At 47.0% G+C, this 17286-nt stretch overlaps 1 protein-coding gene across 1 annotated transcript in view; it reads right to left on the reverse strand.

The window, feature by feature from the left end:
• hgfb (hepatocyte growth factor b) overlaps positions 1-9559 on the reverse strand; it is a 27072-nt gene extending 17513 nt beyond the window's left edge. Inside the window, exons 1-6 of the mRNA XM_062548098.1 lie at positions 9359-9559; positions 7277-7424; positions 5735-5847; positions 4898-5012; positions 1829-1971; positions 1-21 (exon numbers count right to left, since the gene is read on the reverse strand). The exon at positions 1-21 is cut by the window's left edge and continues 100 nt beyond it. Coding sequence (XP_062404082.1) covers positions 1-21; positions 1829-1971; positions 4898-5012; positions 5735-5847; positions 7277-7424; positions 9359-9407 — 589 coding nt within the window. The 5' untranslated portion in view covers positions 9408-9559. The remainder of the gene's footprint in view (positions 22-1828; positions 1972-4897; positions 5013-5734; positions 5848-7276; positions 7425-9358) is intronic.
• Positions 9560-17286: the final 7727 nt, after the last annotated feature.

Genomic DNA, 17286 nt, shown 5'->3' on the forward strand with positions numbered 1-17286 from the left:
CATTGCAGCTCACACACTCCACTGTGGGAGAGCGACATTCAAGAATGTTAGCCACGAGAAATATGCCAAGAGGCACGCGCACGCGCACGCGCACAGACACACACACACACACACACACACACACACACACACATACACAAGCCACACAAGGAGCCACTTTCTCAATCAAGCTGTGGGACATGCCTGTTTTCAACCGCTCGCATACACACAGCTGGGCCACGTTAATGCTGGATGCCACACTCAAAAGGCAAATTAATGGATTACACAAACAGTGTGGCTGACCCTGGGCTTTCACATGTCTGGCGTCTGAGCCGTAACCCTATAGCCGAGCGACTCAGTCCACTCTATATGGTCAGTCATACACAGTCATCTCCTGTCTCAAAGTTAGTCACATCAGTTAGTCATTAAATAAATGAATCCAGAGATAGCCATCAAAGTTTCTCTGCTTTTCCAAGCAATCGCCACTTGTTTTCATGTATGACTCAAACTGAATTCATTCAAAGATGTGGTTTACACCAGCCCCTCCCCCCCATCTGCCCTGGGCTTCTAATATGTCATGTCTACATCTACGATGAGAGATTCCCGTGTTTTGTTTTATTTTTTTGTCTACTGTTTTTTTTTCTCCTTTCGTCTGAGCGAATTTCACCCGATTAGAAGGCTATGAAAACAAGCAATCAAAACTGTGCGCAGCACTGCTTGCACAAGGCACCGGCTGCTGACCACAAAGGTCACCTCCAGAAATGTCACCTCTTCCTTAGGAACGGCCCCGGCTTGCGACCACAGCTGTATGCAAACTGGAGTGTGTTATTGGAAACACATGTTTATAAGTTGGCCACGCTCATGAAAGGCCTTTTTTATGTCCCGGTGTGTTTCTGATTAAGGCAAACTAATTTATTAACAACACCCCCCTCCCCCAGCTCTCCACAGATCGGTTTATCCACTAAACCATTCTTTCAGAATCTCTGGACGCATTTATTGTTTTAATAAATTGTTTTGCTTCAAATGCATCCCCGCCATTCCCACAGTGTCCTTATCACCTTGAAGCATTTGTTTCACACCATCAAACGCATTTTAGCCATGAGCTCTGAGTCATCCTTATTCACTGGGACATGAATCGTGAACCAAATGCACACTCCCACCGTTGGTTATGATGACACAACACAACTAATGAGCGTTTGAAAATGAACTATTGTGTCAGGGTAGATAAGAAGAGTGCCAAGTTGGTCTTTTTCTGGATTACGGAAAAGACCTCAACAGACATCAGAGAAAGTGTTAAGCAAATGAACCATTTTGGCTATTATTCTCTCTGGATGACCAATAGAACTACATGTTCATACACTTGGTAACAAATCTGGAGGCTTCAGGAATGTTTCTAAGTCTGCATGAGAAAGACCCTGAGCAGTGAAACCCTGAGCTGTGATGACTTCCTAAAAGCCTTCTTGAAAGCAGGACATTCAAGTAAATGCACTGAAACCTAAGACAATTTCACCATTGGCTCCCAAACCCTCTATGTAATTGTTTTGTTGACACAATATTTCATGAGGATATGCTAAAGTTGCAGGTCCAATGCAGGTCCAAAATATCTTAAGCACTGTTTCTGAGCCATAAAGCCAGTTGAGAAATCAACATGCCTGCTTTTTCTTGAGTGATCTAAAACAGAAGCCTGTGGATGATCCATCATGGCCCCCTGTACGTATGGGGGGGGGGGGGGGGGGTACAACCAAGAGCAGGCCACTGGGCCAAGGGTGAGAGTCCACCATGACTTGCAGACCAGCACACCAGACCTGCAGTGCGGAAGAGCACAGGCCTGCAGGCGTGCACTACTCACCCTCGGAGCACTGCGGAAGACCACAGGCCTGCAGGCGGATCTCAGGGTCCGTGGTGAAGCACCAGGGCCCGCTGGTGGCGTTGTCTGGGTTACGGCAGAAGTTGTACCGGAGGTCCTTCTTCCTGTTCTTCCTTGGCAGGAAACTGAGGACACACACACACACACACACACACACACACACACACACACACACACACACACACACACACAGACAGACAGAGACAGAGACAGAGACAGAGACAGAGACAGAGACAGAGAGCAGTTCAGCAGAGTTTACAAGGGTCTGACTGACTGACTGACTGACTGACTGACTGCGTTTGGAAGCAGAGATTGTGTTTACGAGGATGCAGTGTCCTTCTACAAACAGTATAAACAAAACAAAAAAGCCTAGTTCTTTGAAGCTGCAATAAACATTTTAAAAATCGTTCAGTTTCGCTACACTGAATAGGCAGTCATTGACATTCATTTCCACTATTACCACTGACCAGACGTTAGGATATCTTTCAATCACATGATCTGTGGCAATAAAGTGCAATTAACCTTTCAATTGTAACCTTGTCAAAGAGATTAATGTGCCAGCAATGTTATTTGGCCTGTGAAAGAACACACAGTATTTTAACATGACTGTTGTCTGTAGCAGTAGAGGACCAAATTGTTCAAAACAAGTCATATCACAGCTGCTCAGCAGCAAATGAATGAACATAATTTACTTAGCATGTATGAAGTGTAAGCCCAATGAGAATGTATAGATACTGTACCATAAGGAATGCAGAATAACTGGGCATTTGTTTAATGAGTATTCCCCTAAAGCATTCACGTACATAACTCCGATAAGTTTGCATGTCAGAGCTGTTCTTTGGCCAGGGTGAAAACGATACTGCATTCTAGTCCTGGGGCCAACTCTTTTGCAGAAACAAACCCCAGAGAAAGGGGGAAAGACGTCCACCGTGTTGACATTCTTTGATTCTAAACTTGTTCCAAATGTAACTCTGACTCCAGCAAACGATAATAGACCGAGTCCAGCTTCCGCAGATTCGTGAAAACAAAGATGGTGTTTGAATGTGTATGAGGAAGTCATATACCAGCATTTGCAAGCACTGTCCTGATGAGCAGTCAGGCAGAACTGGCCTGAGACAGTTTGTCGGAAAAAAGCCCATGAAAGTCTGTTTTATTTGTACATTTATTGCAAAATTCCATGTGAATCACAACCGTCTGTTTACTGTTTCAATCATGCCCGCGTGATTACTGGTGAGCTTGTGGTCTGGGATTGGGCAAATGTTAGAAGGCTTTGAAATGCAAGGGGGGTTACAGTGGGCCTTCAATTAACATTGCGGCGACTGACAGAGGCGTCTTGTGACAAGTAAAGAGACAGTATTGTGATTGATGGTAAACAGTTTTCAGTCTGTGATGGACTAGAGCGCCGCTCGACCCATTAATATCCTGGGGAGGGGGGATATCTGAGGAATTTATGTTGATAAAAATGTCTCTGTGATGTGTCTGAAGAAACAGTTTCAAAGCAGCCCAAGACTTTAAAAGTCTGTGACTGTTCAAAGCGAGAGAGGGATGAAAAGAGAGGAGGGCGATGACAGAGAGAGAGAGAGAGAGAGAGAGGGTGGGAGGGAGAGAGAGAGAGATGGAGAGGGGGAGAGAGAGAGAGAGACTTAAAGAGGGAGTGAGACTGAGCAAGGGGGAATGAAAGAGAGGGAGAGAGGGAGAATGTCAAGGTTATTCTCAAGGAAATCATATTTTCATGTGTCTGCAGCTTTTTTTGGGGACACCTGGTGAGCAACGAGACTCCATAAATCCTTTGACGCAGCGGAGGCTGAAACTCCATCTCTCCGCCCCTAACAAACCCACTGAACCAACAGCGCGGCACTTAGGGCCTCGGCGCTCTAATGAACCCTGGGCTGATCCCACCCCATCAGCCCCATCCCATCCCATTCCACCCCATTCCACCCCATCCCTGCACTGCATCCTGCCTTATCAAGGCCCGCTTCTGCTCTGCTTCAAACTCCCACTAGCACCACGCACTCACTCCGTCCACCACTCCACACAAGTAAACACAACACACATTATCTCTGCCCTCAACACTACTGCAACCCCTTCCTCCCCAATGCACTCTAGTAGTATACAAACAAACACACACACACACACACACACACACACACACACACACACACACACACACACACACACACACAACACACACAAACACACGCGCGTGTATTTATAAATACATCTAGCTGATGTGCCTACGTGTATTTTTAGAATTGTGTGTGTGTGTACGAGTGTATTTTTAGACTCCCATCCTCGGCTCGTTCCACTCTGACCTGACGGTCGCATGTGCTGGTGTAGTGTGGTGAGCCATTGTGCTGCTTAATGAGGTCAGAGGAGTTCACACAGTCCGCCGAGACCGGGAGTCACACTGCACCAAGCGAGCCATTACTCGGGGATCTGTTAGAGTAATCATCAATTACAGCTACGCTAAGCCACACTGCTGCTCGTGTCCCACGCCACTCCAAATGCTCCGCCGCTAACAAGCGACAGCTAATCGCTGTCAGCTAACACTACTGTATGTTTTTGTCACATGTTGGCAGTCATTTAGTATATCTGCAAGGTGGTGACTACTGTAGGGGGAAAAAAATAGGAAATGGAAAAGAAAACTTTGCAATACAAGGCTCAAAACGGGAAAGGCTGAATATAGCACACAAAACATGATTCTGAGAGTCTCTGGCAGCTAAACTGAGGCAGTGACATTTGCAAACCTATCCCATTTTCCACTTAATTCCCTTATAGGATATAAAATGAGTTTAAAAAAAAAAAAATCATTTCATCCCTTTCCCCACTAGACACCAGGTGCTTCCAAACACCAACACATCCGCCACAGAGCCCTTGGCGGTGCCCCGTGCCCAGAGAGAGAGAGGGGGGCACGAGAGGGGCCAAGCTGCCGCAAATGGGCCGCCGGGGCGGGCGGGAAAGGAAGCGGCCTCGGTGTGTGTGTGTGTGTGTGTGTGTGTGTGTGTGTGTGTGTGGGTGTGTGTTGTGTGTGTGTGTGTGTGGCAGTCTTACTTGTGCTCTTGTGGGATGATGGAGCTCCAGTTCTGGCACCGCACGCCGCTCTCCGTCAAAGACCTCCGTCCTTTGTAGCTCTGCCCAGTCCCCACGATGCACTCCCTCACATAGTCTGCAGGATGAGAGGCAGAGGCACAGGGGACCCATGAGCACAGCACATCCCTTCTCGCCCCCCACTCACCGGCAATGAGCTCTAATTGCGCTGACATTAACTGAGGCTGACAATGAGCTTGTGGCTGTGTGTGTCATGCACTGCTCTTCGTTTCCTGCAATAGACTTAAAAACTCGTTGTGGCTTTTTTTCTCGTACTCCAGACATTTTGAAAACTGCTGCCTATAAAGTATGAGGCTGCAGAGAGAGAGAGAGAGAGAAAGCAAACTGTGAAAGAGAGAAAGAAAGAAAGAAAGAAAGAAAGAAAGAAAGAAGCTTAAAGTGAGTAAAGAAAGAGAAGCAATGAAAGAAAGGCAGAAAAATGTAGAAAGAAGGAGAGACAGTAATAGCTAGCTTAAAGATCAACTTTGATGTATGTTTGCTGGAGAGCTTCAAGAGGGTGTGAGCTCTCAATCTCTCCTCCACACATGTTCCAGAGACTCAAGTGAGGCCCAGCACATGTTCCTGCCTGACTGACAGCACAGGGCATCCCATGCTTACAGTCTCCCCTGCTAATTACATAAACTTAGCTCAGATTTATCAACCGCGGGAGATAACGCAGCCAGGGATATAAACACAGATGTGTGAGTCGCCGGGACTTCTGGGTATTTTGAGGAGCTCACGTCACACTTCGTTGTCTTGTCAAGGGGAGAAATCGGGGTGAGGAAGAGGAGGATGACCTACCTTTCTTCTCGTAAAGGTCAAAGTTGAAGTCCTTCTCTGTGTGTATGCTTGGAGTGAGGCTGTCGAAAGAGAGCCAGTGGCATTTCCTGTTTTTGTGATCATAACTGAAGGCCCTGGAGAAAGGCAAAAGGGAGTGAGTTATGCCGCATGTTGTAATGGATGTCTGTTTACACGGATGGAATAAATGGATGGGAAGATAGATTGATAGCAGTGGAAACGGAACGTCAATCACACTGTGTTTACACTGCTCCGAGCTCCGAGCTCCGAGCTTAGGAAACTATGACAAGTCATTAAAACCTTCACACAGCAAATGGGTCGAAATACACAAGGTGTAATTACTTAAGTGATCCCAAAACGCAAGACCATCAGGCCATTATTCTTCACATGTGCTAAACAATAAACAACATTGAGAGATATATGGACTCTAGTCCAATTAATGCATTTATAGACCAACATTTGATTGTGTGCATTAAACATGAAACATTTGGTTTGTCTGGAACTTTGTCTGTCATAGCTTGACAAATGTGAGTGATGCATTTGACCTGACATAAACGCTTCAATTATGAGTAGGAATTCACTGGCTGAGGAATATTAGTGTACTGAAATAAGCCCATGTTTATTATGGAGACCTTGCTGATATGGTCTTAAATGAGGAGTGACTAAAGAGAACTGAGAACTGAACAGTTAAAATCTATAATCAGCTTCAATGCTTTTTATGAATGCATATTTTTCTAAGGACATTGTCATAAACTCCACCAATAAAAGACTTTGTTAAGTTTTCATTGATGTGGAATATTCGCTAACATGGCTTATTAGTGCCTTAAAGAGTAACAGGTGTTGATCAATGGTGTCGGTGGTATGGCTGACTGCCGTCCAATATATACTATGGCTGCGTGTAGAAAATGTTGCGGTTGTGATCGACCATAAATCAACATGTTGGACGAGAGTGCTGAGTTTCCTACAAGTCCAAAAACATGACTTCTAATTTCTTTACACTGTATAGTTTCACAGAAACTTCGTCCAAACGTTAAACCGCACGATCCGCATTGGGACTCCATTCAACAGCTTTACATGGTAAAATGCACTGATGATGGTGATTACGATGAACAGACTAATCAAATGCATTCCGCAACAGCTTTGGAGTGACATAAAGCTGGACCCGTGTAGAGCTAGGGGATGAACACAATGACATCTTACTTGAAGACTGAATGAGAGATCAAAACAGTCCTCATGTGAATGGAATATTCCCATTCCGATTAGTTTCAAGGCAGTAAAAAAAACCTTTAAAATGTTGTTTTTGCCATGGGGCTAAGAGTAATTGGCTTTGTTCAGAGGTGAATTCAAACATGATGGATTTATGGAGCAAATGTGCACAATGTGAATAATCCTCCAATTATCCAGACATGGAGCCACAAAAACCACACCACAAACACACTACATAACACAAGACATGCCAAGAAATCATTGCCTTCTGTCGCACCAAAGACAGAAACACACAGTGATTTATAGCAGTGATCTGCCTTGGGTGGTACTGTACTGTACCTGCATGGGAGCCTCCTGTTCCCTCTGCACCTGCGGGCACACTTGACCAGACTCAGGCGCTTGACCTTGGTCTGGTAGGGCTCGGAGGGGGTCACCAGGCGAACTCCGTCGCTCTTCTGGTAGTCCTGCAGAGGGTTCCGCTTGCTCTCTGGCAACCAAGGAGAAATGTGATGGTGAAGATATTGTAGCTGAGCAGCTCGTGACCGCAACCCACACGGATGGGGCTATGGTGAGCTCCAGTCAACAGCACTGGCCAGTGCAGTAATAATGTTCCATTCATTGTTTCAATGAAAATACTCCCTTGAGCAAATAAGCCATTCAAAATTAGGTTTAGAAGAGTAGAGAGAGGAGGGAATTAAGGCAGAGAAAAACAACAACAACAACAAACAAACTCCAGAGAAAGTGATCAAATGTACAACACAATCTGTTGGGTCAATAGGATGCCGAGAGCAACATAATGGCCATGCTGTAATCCTGTGCCAAATACTGGAAGCACCGTGTAAACCATAAATGGAAATCTGAGAGAGCTGAAAGATGTCACGATGACGAAGCAGATAATCGGTGTTTTGATTAGCTTTCAGAAAATAAAAAGAAATGAAAAAGAAACATTTTCAGGAACAATTACACGGTTGAAAGGGAAATGTGGTCTCATAGCATCATCTGTTATGGATGTGATGAAACTAGATACAGAGTTATCCATCAGTGTCTGATTACTCTATGGTGACTCATCATGGGAGAAGGGTTTGACAGCTACCCTGTGATGTGTTGGCGGTTGTCTGTGTCTAAAAAATAAAACAATGGATGAGACATGTATGTGTGTCAGTGGCAAGAAAGCTATGGTGTACAAACTTAAAATGAATATGTGTGTGTGTGTGTGTGTGTGTGTGAGTGTGTCTCTCTCTCTCACTCTGTGTGTGTGTGTGTGTGTGTGTGTGTGTGTGTGTTTGTGTTTGTGTTTGTGTGTGTGTGTGTGTGTGTGTGTGTGTGTGTGTGTGTGTGTGCACGTGTGCAAGTGTGTGTGTGTGCGTGTGTGTGCACAAATGCCAAGTGTGTAGGGGAAAGTGAGTACAGAAAGAGACTGAACTGTGTGACAGAGATAAGTAGGTAAATAATTTAGATGTGTGTGTGTGTGTGTGTGTGTGTGTGTGTGTGTGTGTGTGTGTGTGTGTGTGTGTGTGTGTGTGTGTGACAGAAAGAGAGAGAAAAAGAGGGAGGGAGAGAGAGGGAGGAAAGAGAGAGAGAGAGAGAGAGAGAGAGAGAGAGAGAGAGAGAGAGAGGAGAGAGAAGTCCTTTATTCATCCAATTAGGTCAGCCACTGCCCACCCTGTCTAAATTTCACACATACACTCAACCAGACATCAAACTTACAGTACTTCTTAAATAACAAAAAGAACACAACTTCATCCAACAAGAGTATCCGACTTGCCAGAGAGGGAAAAGAAACACAATGCTTTTTCAGACCTCGTTACAGGCATCGTTTATTTCCGCCAAAAAGTGTAGACGTCCACATCCAGATGTTGCTGAAGAGTCAATTACGACCACGCGTGCGATGGTTGAGTCACGGACAGGAGAACTTTCCCCTTACACCGTTGCGAAACTGTATGATGTTACCCCAGCGCACATCACCCAATTAAACCGTCAGGGCCATAAAACACCGCTGGTCTCGCAGGATATTAAATTAATTTTATGCAAAGGCTTATGCTAATTCGCTTTGGCGTTGCTAATTGTCAGAGCACAGATTTATGATTAGGGTTCGTGACTTTTTCCTTATGGCTATCTGAATCCTAGCCAGAGCCAGAACAGTCCACCCAATGCAATGCTTACTGTCTAAACGTGCTTTCTCAAATTTAATTTCATACCTGCACTTTAAGTTTTGTAAAGTAGCCTACTTACACAATAATATACCAAAAAGGTATGACGTATAACGTTATCATAAATAGTCTACCAGTTTATCCCATTTATGCTCCAAATAAATCAAAATAAAATTATTCCAATAAAACTGAGTTACAATAATGTAATCCCAGTGACCAAATGTTCAAAATGTTTCGTAGTTAAAGTGAAGAACTGATATAGTTATCTTACCTGAGTAAACGAGAAGCGCGACGCAGAGGAGGAATTTATAAATCCACATGATGCTGTTTGTACCTCTTGTTGTTTATCTGATTATCTGAGTATATCCCGAAAACTGGCGTTTACAGAGAGTATCCTTCAGCGTCGTCTTGGAGTATATGGCAGATGCTATCCAACTGGTCACTGATCAGCGACTGGAAGGTCCTTGCACGAGTAGAGATTCTCCTTTACTGGAACCCATCCGAGGAGCGCACTTAAACTCGGTGCACCCCCTCCTCCCACTTCTGTGCACTTAAAGGGATCCCAGCCTGTACGCAGAGAAGTCTTATCTCAGAATTGAAGTTTGTTGATCTCGTTTGAAGTTCGTTGAACTGTGTCGAGTGACTTTTCTAAAGCATAAGCATTACGAGCGGGAATTGCACATATTTTCCTTGGAACACGAGATAATTCGACAAAATGTGTAGCCTACCTCCAAAAGGCTGTGATGGAAAGTTTAGTGTGGTAAATAAACACTCACCATTCCACAGGCGTCCACACCTGTCGCTGTGTCGCTTTATGTTTGCACAAGTAATCGTTCTGGCACCTGTATTATCCGACCGATTTTGTCCTGGACACTTTGCGATACTGCTCTAATACTACGCGAGGACAATTTAACTTTCAACTCACCAGATGCTGCCCAGGCATTCACGCTCAGTCCGTCACTCTGTCTATCGCAGACATGTCCAGTGTAACTATTACATCAATGAATGCATGGCATTTAAGATTAAGAAACTAAAGAATTTATTATAGTCGCTGCACCATGAATAGGACAGTTGGCCCCATCATGAAGTGTTTATTTATTTGTCTAAGAGTGAATTCCTTCTCTCTGTCACATTTGGTTGAAAGCGTAATCCATTGCGTGTGATAGAAAGTTTAGGTTTTAGGCAGTGAAATATGTTTCTTTGAGTCATGTGTGTGGTTCGGTCAATATTGCCAATCATAAGTTGATTCATTGTGTGTGTGTGTGTGTGTGTGTGTGTGTGTGTGTGTGTGTGTGTGTGTGTGTGTGTGTGTGTGTGTGTGTGTGTGTGTGTGTGTGTGTGTGTGAGAGAGAACGAGAGAGAGAGAGTTTATTTCATGCATTTCCTTCAGCTGTATTTTTGACAAATGTTCCTTAGATAGCATTTTGCTGGTGTGTTATGACTGTGTGTAGCGTTCCATTGGCTGCCACTTCTGTCTTCTGCTATGGCAGACAAATCAACCAACTTGTGTCAGTTACATACCCTTAAAGTATATAGGTGTGTGTGTGTGTGTGTGTGTGTGTGTGTGTGTGTGTGTGTGTGTGTGTGTGTGTGTGTGTGTGTGTGTGTGTGTGTGTGTGTGTGTGTGGTGTGTGTGTGTGTGTGTGTGTGTGTGTGTGTGTGTGTGTGTGTGTGTGTGTGTGTGTGTGAGTCTGTTGGAGGGACACAGTTTTGCATTGCAGTCGCTCCTCAGTCTCCCCATCAGTCTTTCCTCACTTTCTGGCTGCTAATGTAAGTAACCCTACACAGTGTAAATGAGTGTGTGTGTGTGTGTGTGTGCAGAAGAATGTCCCACTCTACACACTCTCTCTCCATTGTCAACACATGCACACAGATAAACACTCAAAGTCTTCACCATGCTGAGTGGCTTAGTCATTTTAGAGCGTTCAAGTGTTCAACAATCTAAAGAGGGTAAACCCTTGGCCAGTCTCTCTCTCTCTCTCTCTCTCTCTCTCTCTCAAACACACACACACACACACGTATACATGCGCTGCGCACACACACACACACACACACACACACACACACACACTATACTCTCTTTTTTCCTCCATTCTACATGATGGATGGTTGGGTTGATAGACAAAGTTCCGTTGAGTGAACTCAATTTCGATCTGCCAGTGGCTCCATAACTCTCCATAACGGGCCACAACTCATCTGGAGGAATCAAGTCATCTGTTAGTTAGTCTCCATGCTTCACCATGTGGTGCCCAGCTAACCCAGCTAACCGAAAGCAGACGCGCGCCTCACTTTCACAACTTACACCAGGAATAAAACAAATTCCATTGAAATCCAACTATGGCGCCAGTGCTTGCGTGATGTTGGGGGGCGGTTGTGCGTAGGGAGTGTGTAGCTGTTGGGTAAACACCGCTGGTAGAGGTAGGGAGTCCACAAAGGGTGGCACCAGATGAGAAGTGAAATGTGAAATGTAACTCTCGTCGCTGTCGAAGAGGACACCACATCGATCGGTGGTGAGCCGCCACTGAGTGAGTGAGTCATCCATATGAAACAAATACTTGAAATGCCTGACCTTCACAGAGGCTGGTGCTAGTTCCTCATATGCGGTGCGAGTCATCTGTCCAACGCAATCAGCCAGCTCTGAGGCCAGCAGGCCGGAGGTGATGTTTGGCGGAGGACTGGTAGTCGGCCATGTCGGAGGCTCAATCATGTTTTTAATACGTCCCACATCAGAGTGCACTAATTAGTGTGTGTTGTTTCATCTGGTTCGCTCATGCACCGTGCGCTGTTAGAAAAGCCACAACAGAAGACAGGGCTAATTCACATGGGCATGCTTCAGACATTACTGAGGGAGAAAGGGCCGGACCTCCGCGGACAGCAGGCGATAGCATGAGAAGGTAAGACCTCCTTTCAACTTGTTCAATTGTAAAAATCTGGCACAATATTGTCCTTTAATTTCACTGATTGTTCTCACTCTTTATCTCTGTTTCTGTATAACCTCACCCCACCACAAACACACGCACACATGCACGCACACACACACACACACGCACACACACACGCGCACACACACACACGCACACACACACACGCACACACACACACACACACACACACACACACACACACACACACACACACACACACACACACACACACACACACACACACACACACACACACACACTGTTACATGGCCCATACACTGCTACTTTGGCTTTACATGTTCTTCTCTGGCACTGTCCTGTGCTCCTGCTCCTAACTCAGACCATGTGTTCCAGAGCCCAGACAAATGTGGCATCCATCCATCTTGTCCTCTCACTGAAGTAGCCGCAGCGTTCAGCTTCCGCAGTGGCCACTGCGTGGAGGACGCTACTACAGGAGAGCACGCGAGCGGGAACACACTGGATGTGCGCATGCTTGAGGACGAGCAGAAAATGAAAGATGGCCACACATAAACAAAGCCAAACAAAAGCAGAACAATGAATTAGGGGAGCAGTAGAAGACAGAGTAACAAGGACCAAACGTGAGAGATGGTATAACAGATAGGACTGGTATGTGTGTTTGTGTGTGTGTGTGTGTGAGAGAGAGAGAGAGAGAGAGAGAGAGAGAGAGAGAGAGAGAGAGAGAGAGAGAGAGAGAGAGAGAGAGAGAGAGGCAAGGTAGGGCTAACCCCTCAGGGTGCTAATAGATTTCCTGCTGCTTTGAAGAGATTTGTCATGCAGAGTCTGGGGCTTGGGTAGAGTTTCATCTGCGGCAAATTACCTGAACCTCAGCATGACCCTACTCCCCTAACACACACACACACACACACACACACACACACACACACACACACACACACACACACACACAGACACAGACACACACACACACACACACACACACACACACACACACACACATACAAGCCTGTACCTTGTCTCATTATCCCTACGTTTGCCTCTGCTCTGCTACAATGGTAGATTTTGAAATGAGTAATTGTGAGGCATGGATTGAACTATGTGTGTGCGGGATTGGAAGTCATATTTTTTGATGCAACCGCATTGGGAAACCAGAAATCAATAAAAGCTGTTGGTTTCCTGTGTTTACATCATTCAGCACCCCCACAAGTCTCTCTGCCAACGCCAGTGGAAAATCACTGATCCCAACAAGCCCTTACTTTTGGTGACACCAAAAACCTTCAGCTTGGTACCATTTCCTCTCCACCAGTTGCCAGAACTTTCCGGACCGTGAGGCGGGGAGAAGTGTGGCAAAGAGGGCCGAGGAGCCATGGGTCTGGAGTGAGTCAATTATGTGACACAAATTAGGCCTATAAAAGCGGAGGGGAAAATAAATAAATAAGAGGGAAAGGACAACACGGCCCGCAACGGCAAAACAAACATCTGGGCTGCAGCGGCCTGCGGGGAGGCAGCTCCAGACGCCGTAAACAAGGCTCTCGTGTCAGAGGATCGCTGTCTAAATAAACACTTACACACACACACACACACACACATGCACACTCACATAGGCTACATACACAAACATGCACACATATACTACACACACACACATCCACACATACTATCTCTCTCTTTCGTTCTCTAATTTATACCAACTTACCGATCTATCTACAGACATACAGTATAATAATACTAAAATACTAACAATACTTTCTCTCTCACTCACTCACACACACACACACACACACACACACACACATACAGTACACATACACATACAAATACACACACGACACACAATCCCCCCCCCCCTCCCTCTGTGCTCATAGAGTATATAGTGCACGCTTCCCACAACACACACCAAACAGAAAGAGAAAGGGAGGAGAGAGGAGAGGAGGAGAGAGAGAGAGCCGTTTCCTGTGTGGAGGCCGTGCCACTGAGTCACGCTGCGGAATGGGGAACTGCTCTGCTGACAGACGGAGCAGAGCAGAGCAGGCGGGCTGCTGCCATCTGACTCACCTGAGACCTGGCCACACTTAAGAGCCGCTGCCGTGAGCGCAGGAGAAAGCTGCCACACACACACACACACACACACACACACACACACACACTTATCTGACTCACCTGAGACCTGGCCACACTCCTGCCGTGAGCGCAGGAGAAAGCTGTGGTCAAGCAAGTCCACCACTGCACGGATGTCTGAGCAGCACCTGCCAGCGGTGAGATCTGGGCAGCAGGAGAGATCTGGGCAGGCCACATTCCCGAGGGCCACAGAGAACGTTCTTACAGCTCTCCCAAGGGACAAAACAGACAGTCCTGGACTGGTTGGATTGAGGAAGGCTTTGGTGCACTGAGATGTTTTTTTTGTTTGTATACACTAATTATGATTTTTCCCTTCCTTGTCGTATTCTCTGATGTGCTGGACTTTGGGTCCTGACACACCTGGTGATTGCATAACCCGTTCTGAATGGCGCGGCCCGCTGCTTTCTGTTAATGGCATGGAGTGGCGCTGCCCGCTGCTTTCTATTACTGGCATGGAGTGGCGCTGCCCCTTCTGCTGGAGTTCATAAACAGCATGGCTGTGCAAATCCCCCTACACTACACTACACTACACTACAGGTTCCCAGGCCATCAAAGCCCACAGATGTATATGCAGCCATTGACTGGCTTGTTTATTTCATGTAAGTGCTTTCGCAGGAGCCTTTGAGGTGCTCTCCTGAATTCCTGGCACCGTTCAGCATTGTGCGCTGGATTGCATTGTTTTAATCTAACACAGTGTCCACTTTTTTGTCTTGGCAAATAATAGCCAGAACATGTGCAGAAGTAGGACGAGTTGACCTCATGTATTTAGTGCGTGTGGCCATCATTTTAAATATTTATGGGAGTTACTGTAAAACTTCCACTCCTTATTGTATGCCATGGGAACGGTTCCATGGTGAAATCCCTTTGTGTATCCGAACGCAACTGTTTGGATGATGCATCCCTTACCATAGGGAAACTACGTCAGGAAGCAGCCAAATCCTTTCTGAGTATCCCCAAGTGCATTGGGTTGTGACAAACCAACCCAGAAAAAAATTCACTGGGTACTCCAATAAACATTGAATCACCAAAACGCGGTGTGCGCAGGGCCATGGAAAAGAAACATAACACGAAATGTTCACAGAACTGATACATCAACCATTTATCCGGTGCATTTTTTGTATATCTAAATAAATAACTAATTTTATTGGCAAGCGATTCCCCACTGTTACAGCTGGATACATATGGAAGATGGATTTTCACAGCAGTGGCTTAAGAAACTCAATGTGGATGGGAAGACTTAGAAAAGCAGTTGTTTAACCATTCCCCTATTACTGCCAAGTGTTCCCTTCCTATGGGACCAGGCTGAGGATTCGACAGGCCAGATTCCGAGACTCATTCCAGAGCATAGGCTTTGGAATATGAAAGAATGCGTTGAAGAAACAAACGCTTGCAAAAACTGTGTTACTCTTTTTTTCCCTCTCTCTCTCTCTCTCTCTCTCTCTCTCTCTCTTCCTCTCTTCTGTGTTATTTATTGTTTCGTAAGTCACAGGCGCTGGAGAGGTGTTTAAAACGCGAGCCCTGGCGTTTCCGACTTGCCACATGAAAACATCTGGTGACAGTTCGGGGGTCTCGTCTGGCCCGGGTCCGCTAATCGTTTGGCTCGGCGGCCCGGCAACAAAGAGGCCGTTTCAGACGGCCATTCAATCCCTCTCCCCTTAAAGGCCTGTCAGTCCACATCCCCGTAATTAGTCCGCTGATAGTGGCCAGGGCGGCTCAGAGCCATTACGCAGCTGCTGGAGGTGCTCTGGAGTGGGCCCACCTGAGAGAGGGAGAGCCAGGGCGAGCGAGGTGTGGGGGTCCGAGGTGTGTGTGTGTGTGTGTGTGTGTGTGTGTGTGTATGGCCGGGGAGGGGGGTGGTGGCCCGACGCGAATGTCTGCCCAGGGACGCGTGCTCGGCAGCTGGGGTGCGGCCCTCATTCACGCGTGTGTGTGGCGTGTGGGGTGTGTGTGGTGTGTGTGTGTGTGTGTCTGGTGGGGGGTGGCCCTGCTCCAGCTAGAGCTCCCGCTGCACTGGGCAAGCGAAGCTGCGTCCAGCGGGCCGGTCAGCTCCTGCGCAGCGCCGCGTTAATGGGAACCACATCCACGCCGGCCCGCCGCTTGCGTGATTAGCTCTTGATGAAGCAGAGCGGGCCCCATCTGTGTGAGCTCTCCCCCCCGCCTCTCTCTCTCTCTCCCTCCCTCTCTCTCTCCTTCTCTCTCTCCCTCCTCTCTCTCTCTCTCCTTCTCTCTCTCCCTCCCTCTCTCTCTCTCTCTCTCTCTCTCTCTCTACCTCCCACCCTGCCTCTTTCTCTCTTTCATGCTCCTCTCGTCTCTCTCTCCTCCACCGTCAGGGACTTGAATCATTTTCACGACCGAACTCTTCGGGACAGACGGGGGCGTTCGCTGAGCAACGGGGCTCGGGTCTCTCTGAGCAAAGCAGCGCCTCTTGTGAGGTAAATAACCCGCAGATGAGTCATTAACCCATGAGTGTGTGCATGTGCGTGCGTGTGTGTGTGTGTGTGTGTGTGTGTGTGTGTGTGTGTGTGTGCGCGTGTGTGGGTGAGCGTGCCCATAAATCCAGGGGTGAGTGAGTGTTTGTGCGCTGCGTGCAGTGTGCCTGTTTGCGTGTGAGCCCTGTGGTGTTAGCAGTGCGGAGGTGTGTGTGTGTTCACTCTCACTCACGTCCCCTCTCGTGTGTGTGAGCAGTAACGCGGGCGGCGGGAGGGCTGGGCAGTGCCAGGTGGGCGTCGCGGAGGGAGAGGAGGCCCCCGGGGACCGGCTAGTCCAGGGCTGGGAGCGGCCATCCGCAGGTGGGGATAGAAGAGGCCAGCAGCTGGGCATAGGTGCTGCTGCAGGTGGTGGTTGGTGGTTAGGGGGGGCAGCTGTGTAATGGCAGTGGGTCAAGAATGAAGACCCCCCCCACCCCCCTCAAAAACAAAGGCCAGTTTCAGGTGCCTCTATGGAAGTGAAGTGTAGCTCCACACCAAATGATGGCAAGCGTTAGGACGTTGAGAGCAGGCATGAGCACAGCATGAACTAGTGTTTTGGAGAGTGGGTGGTTTTGTTTTGAGACTCTGGTTTCTTTGAAAAACCAATCACCAGATCTTCTGTTCCAAAACACTGAATCATCAAAACGCCGTTCTTCTGACCATACAATTAAACTGTAAGCTAAACAGGGTCATCCCTTCTATCATACTAA

Source organism: Sardina pilchardus, chromosome 10 (genome assembly GCF_963854185.1).
Source record: "Sardina pilchardus chromosome 10, fSarPil1.1, whole genome shotgun sequence".
Lineage (NCBI taxonomy): Eukaryota > Metazoa > Chordata > Actinopteri > Clupeiformes > Clupeidae > Sardina > Sardina pilchardus.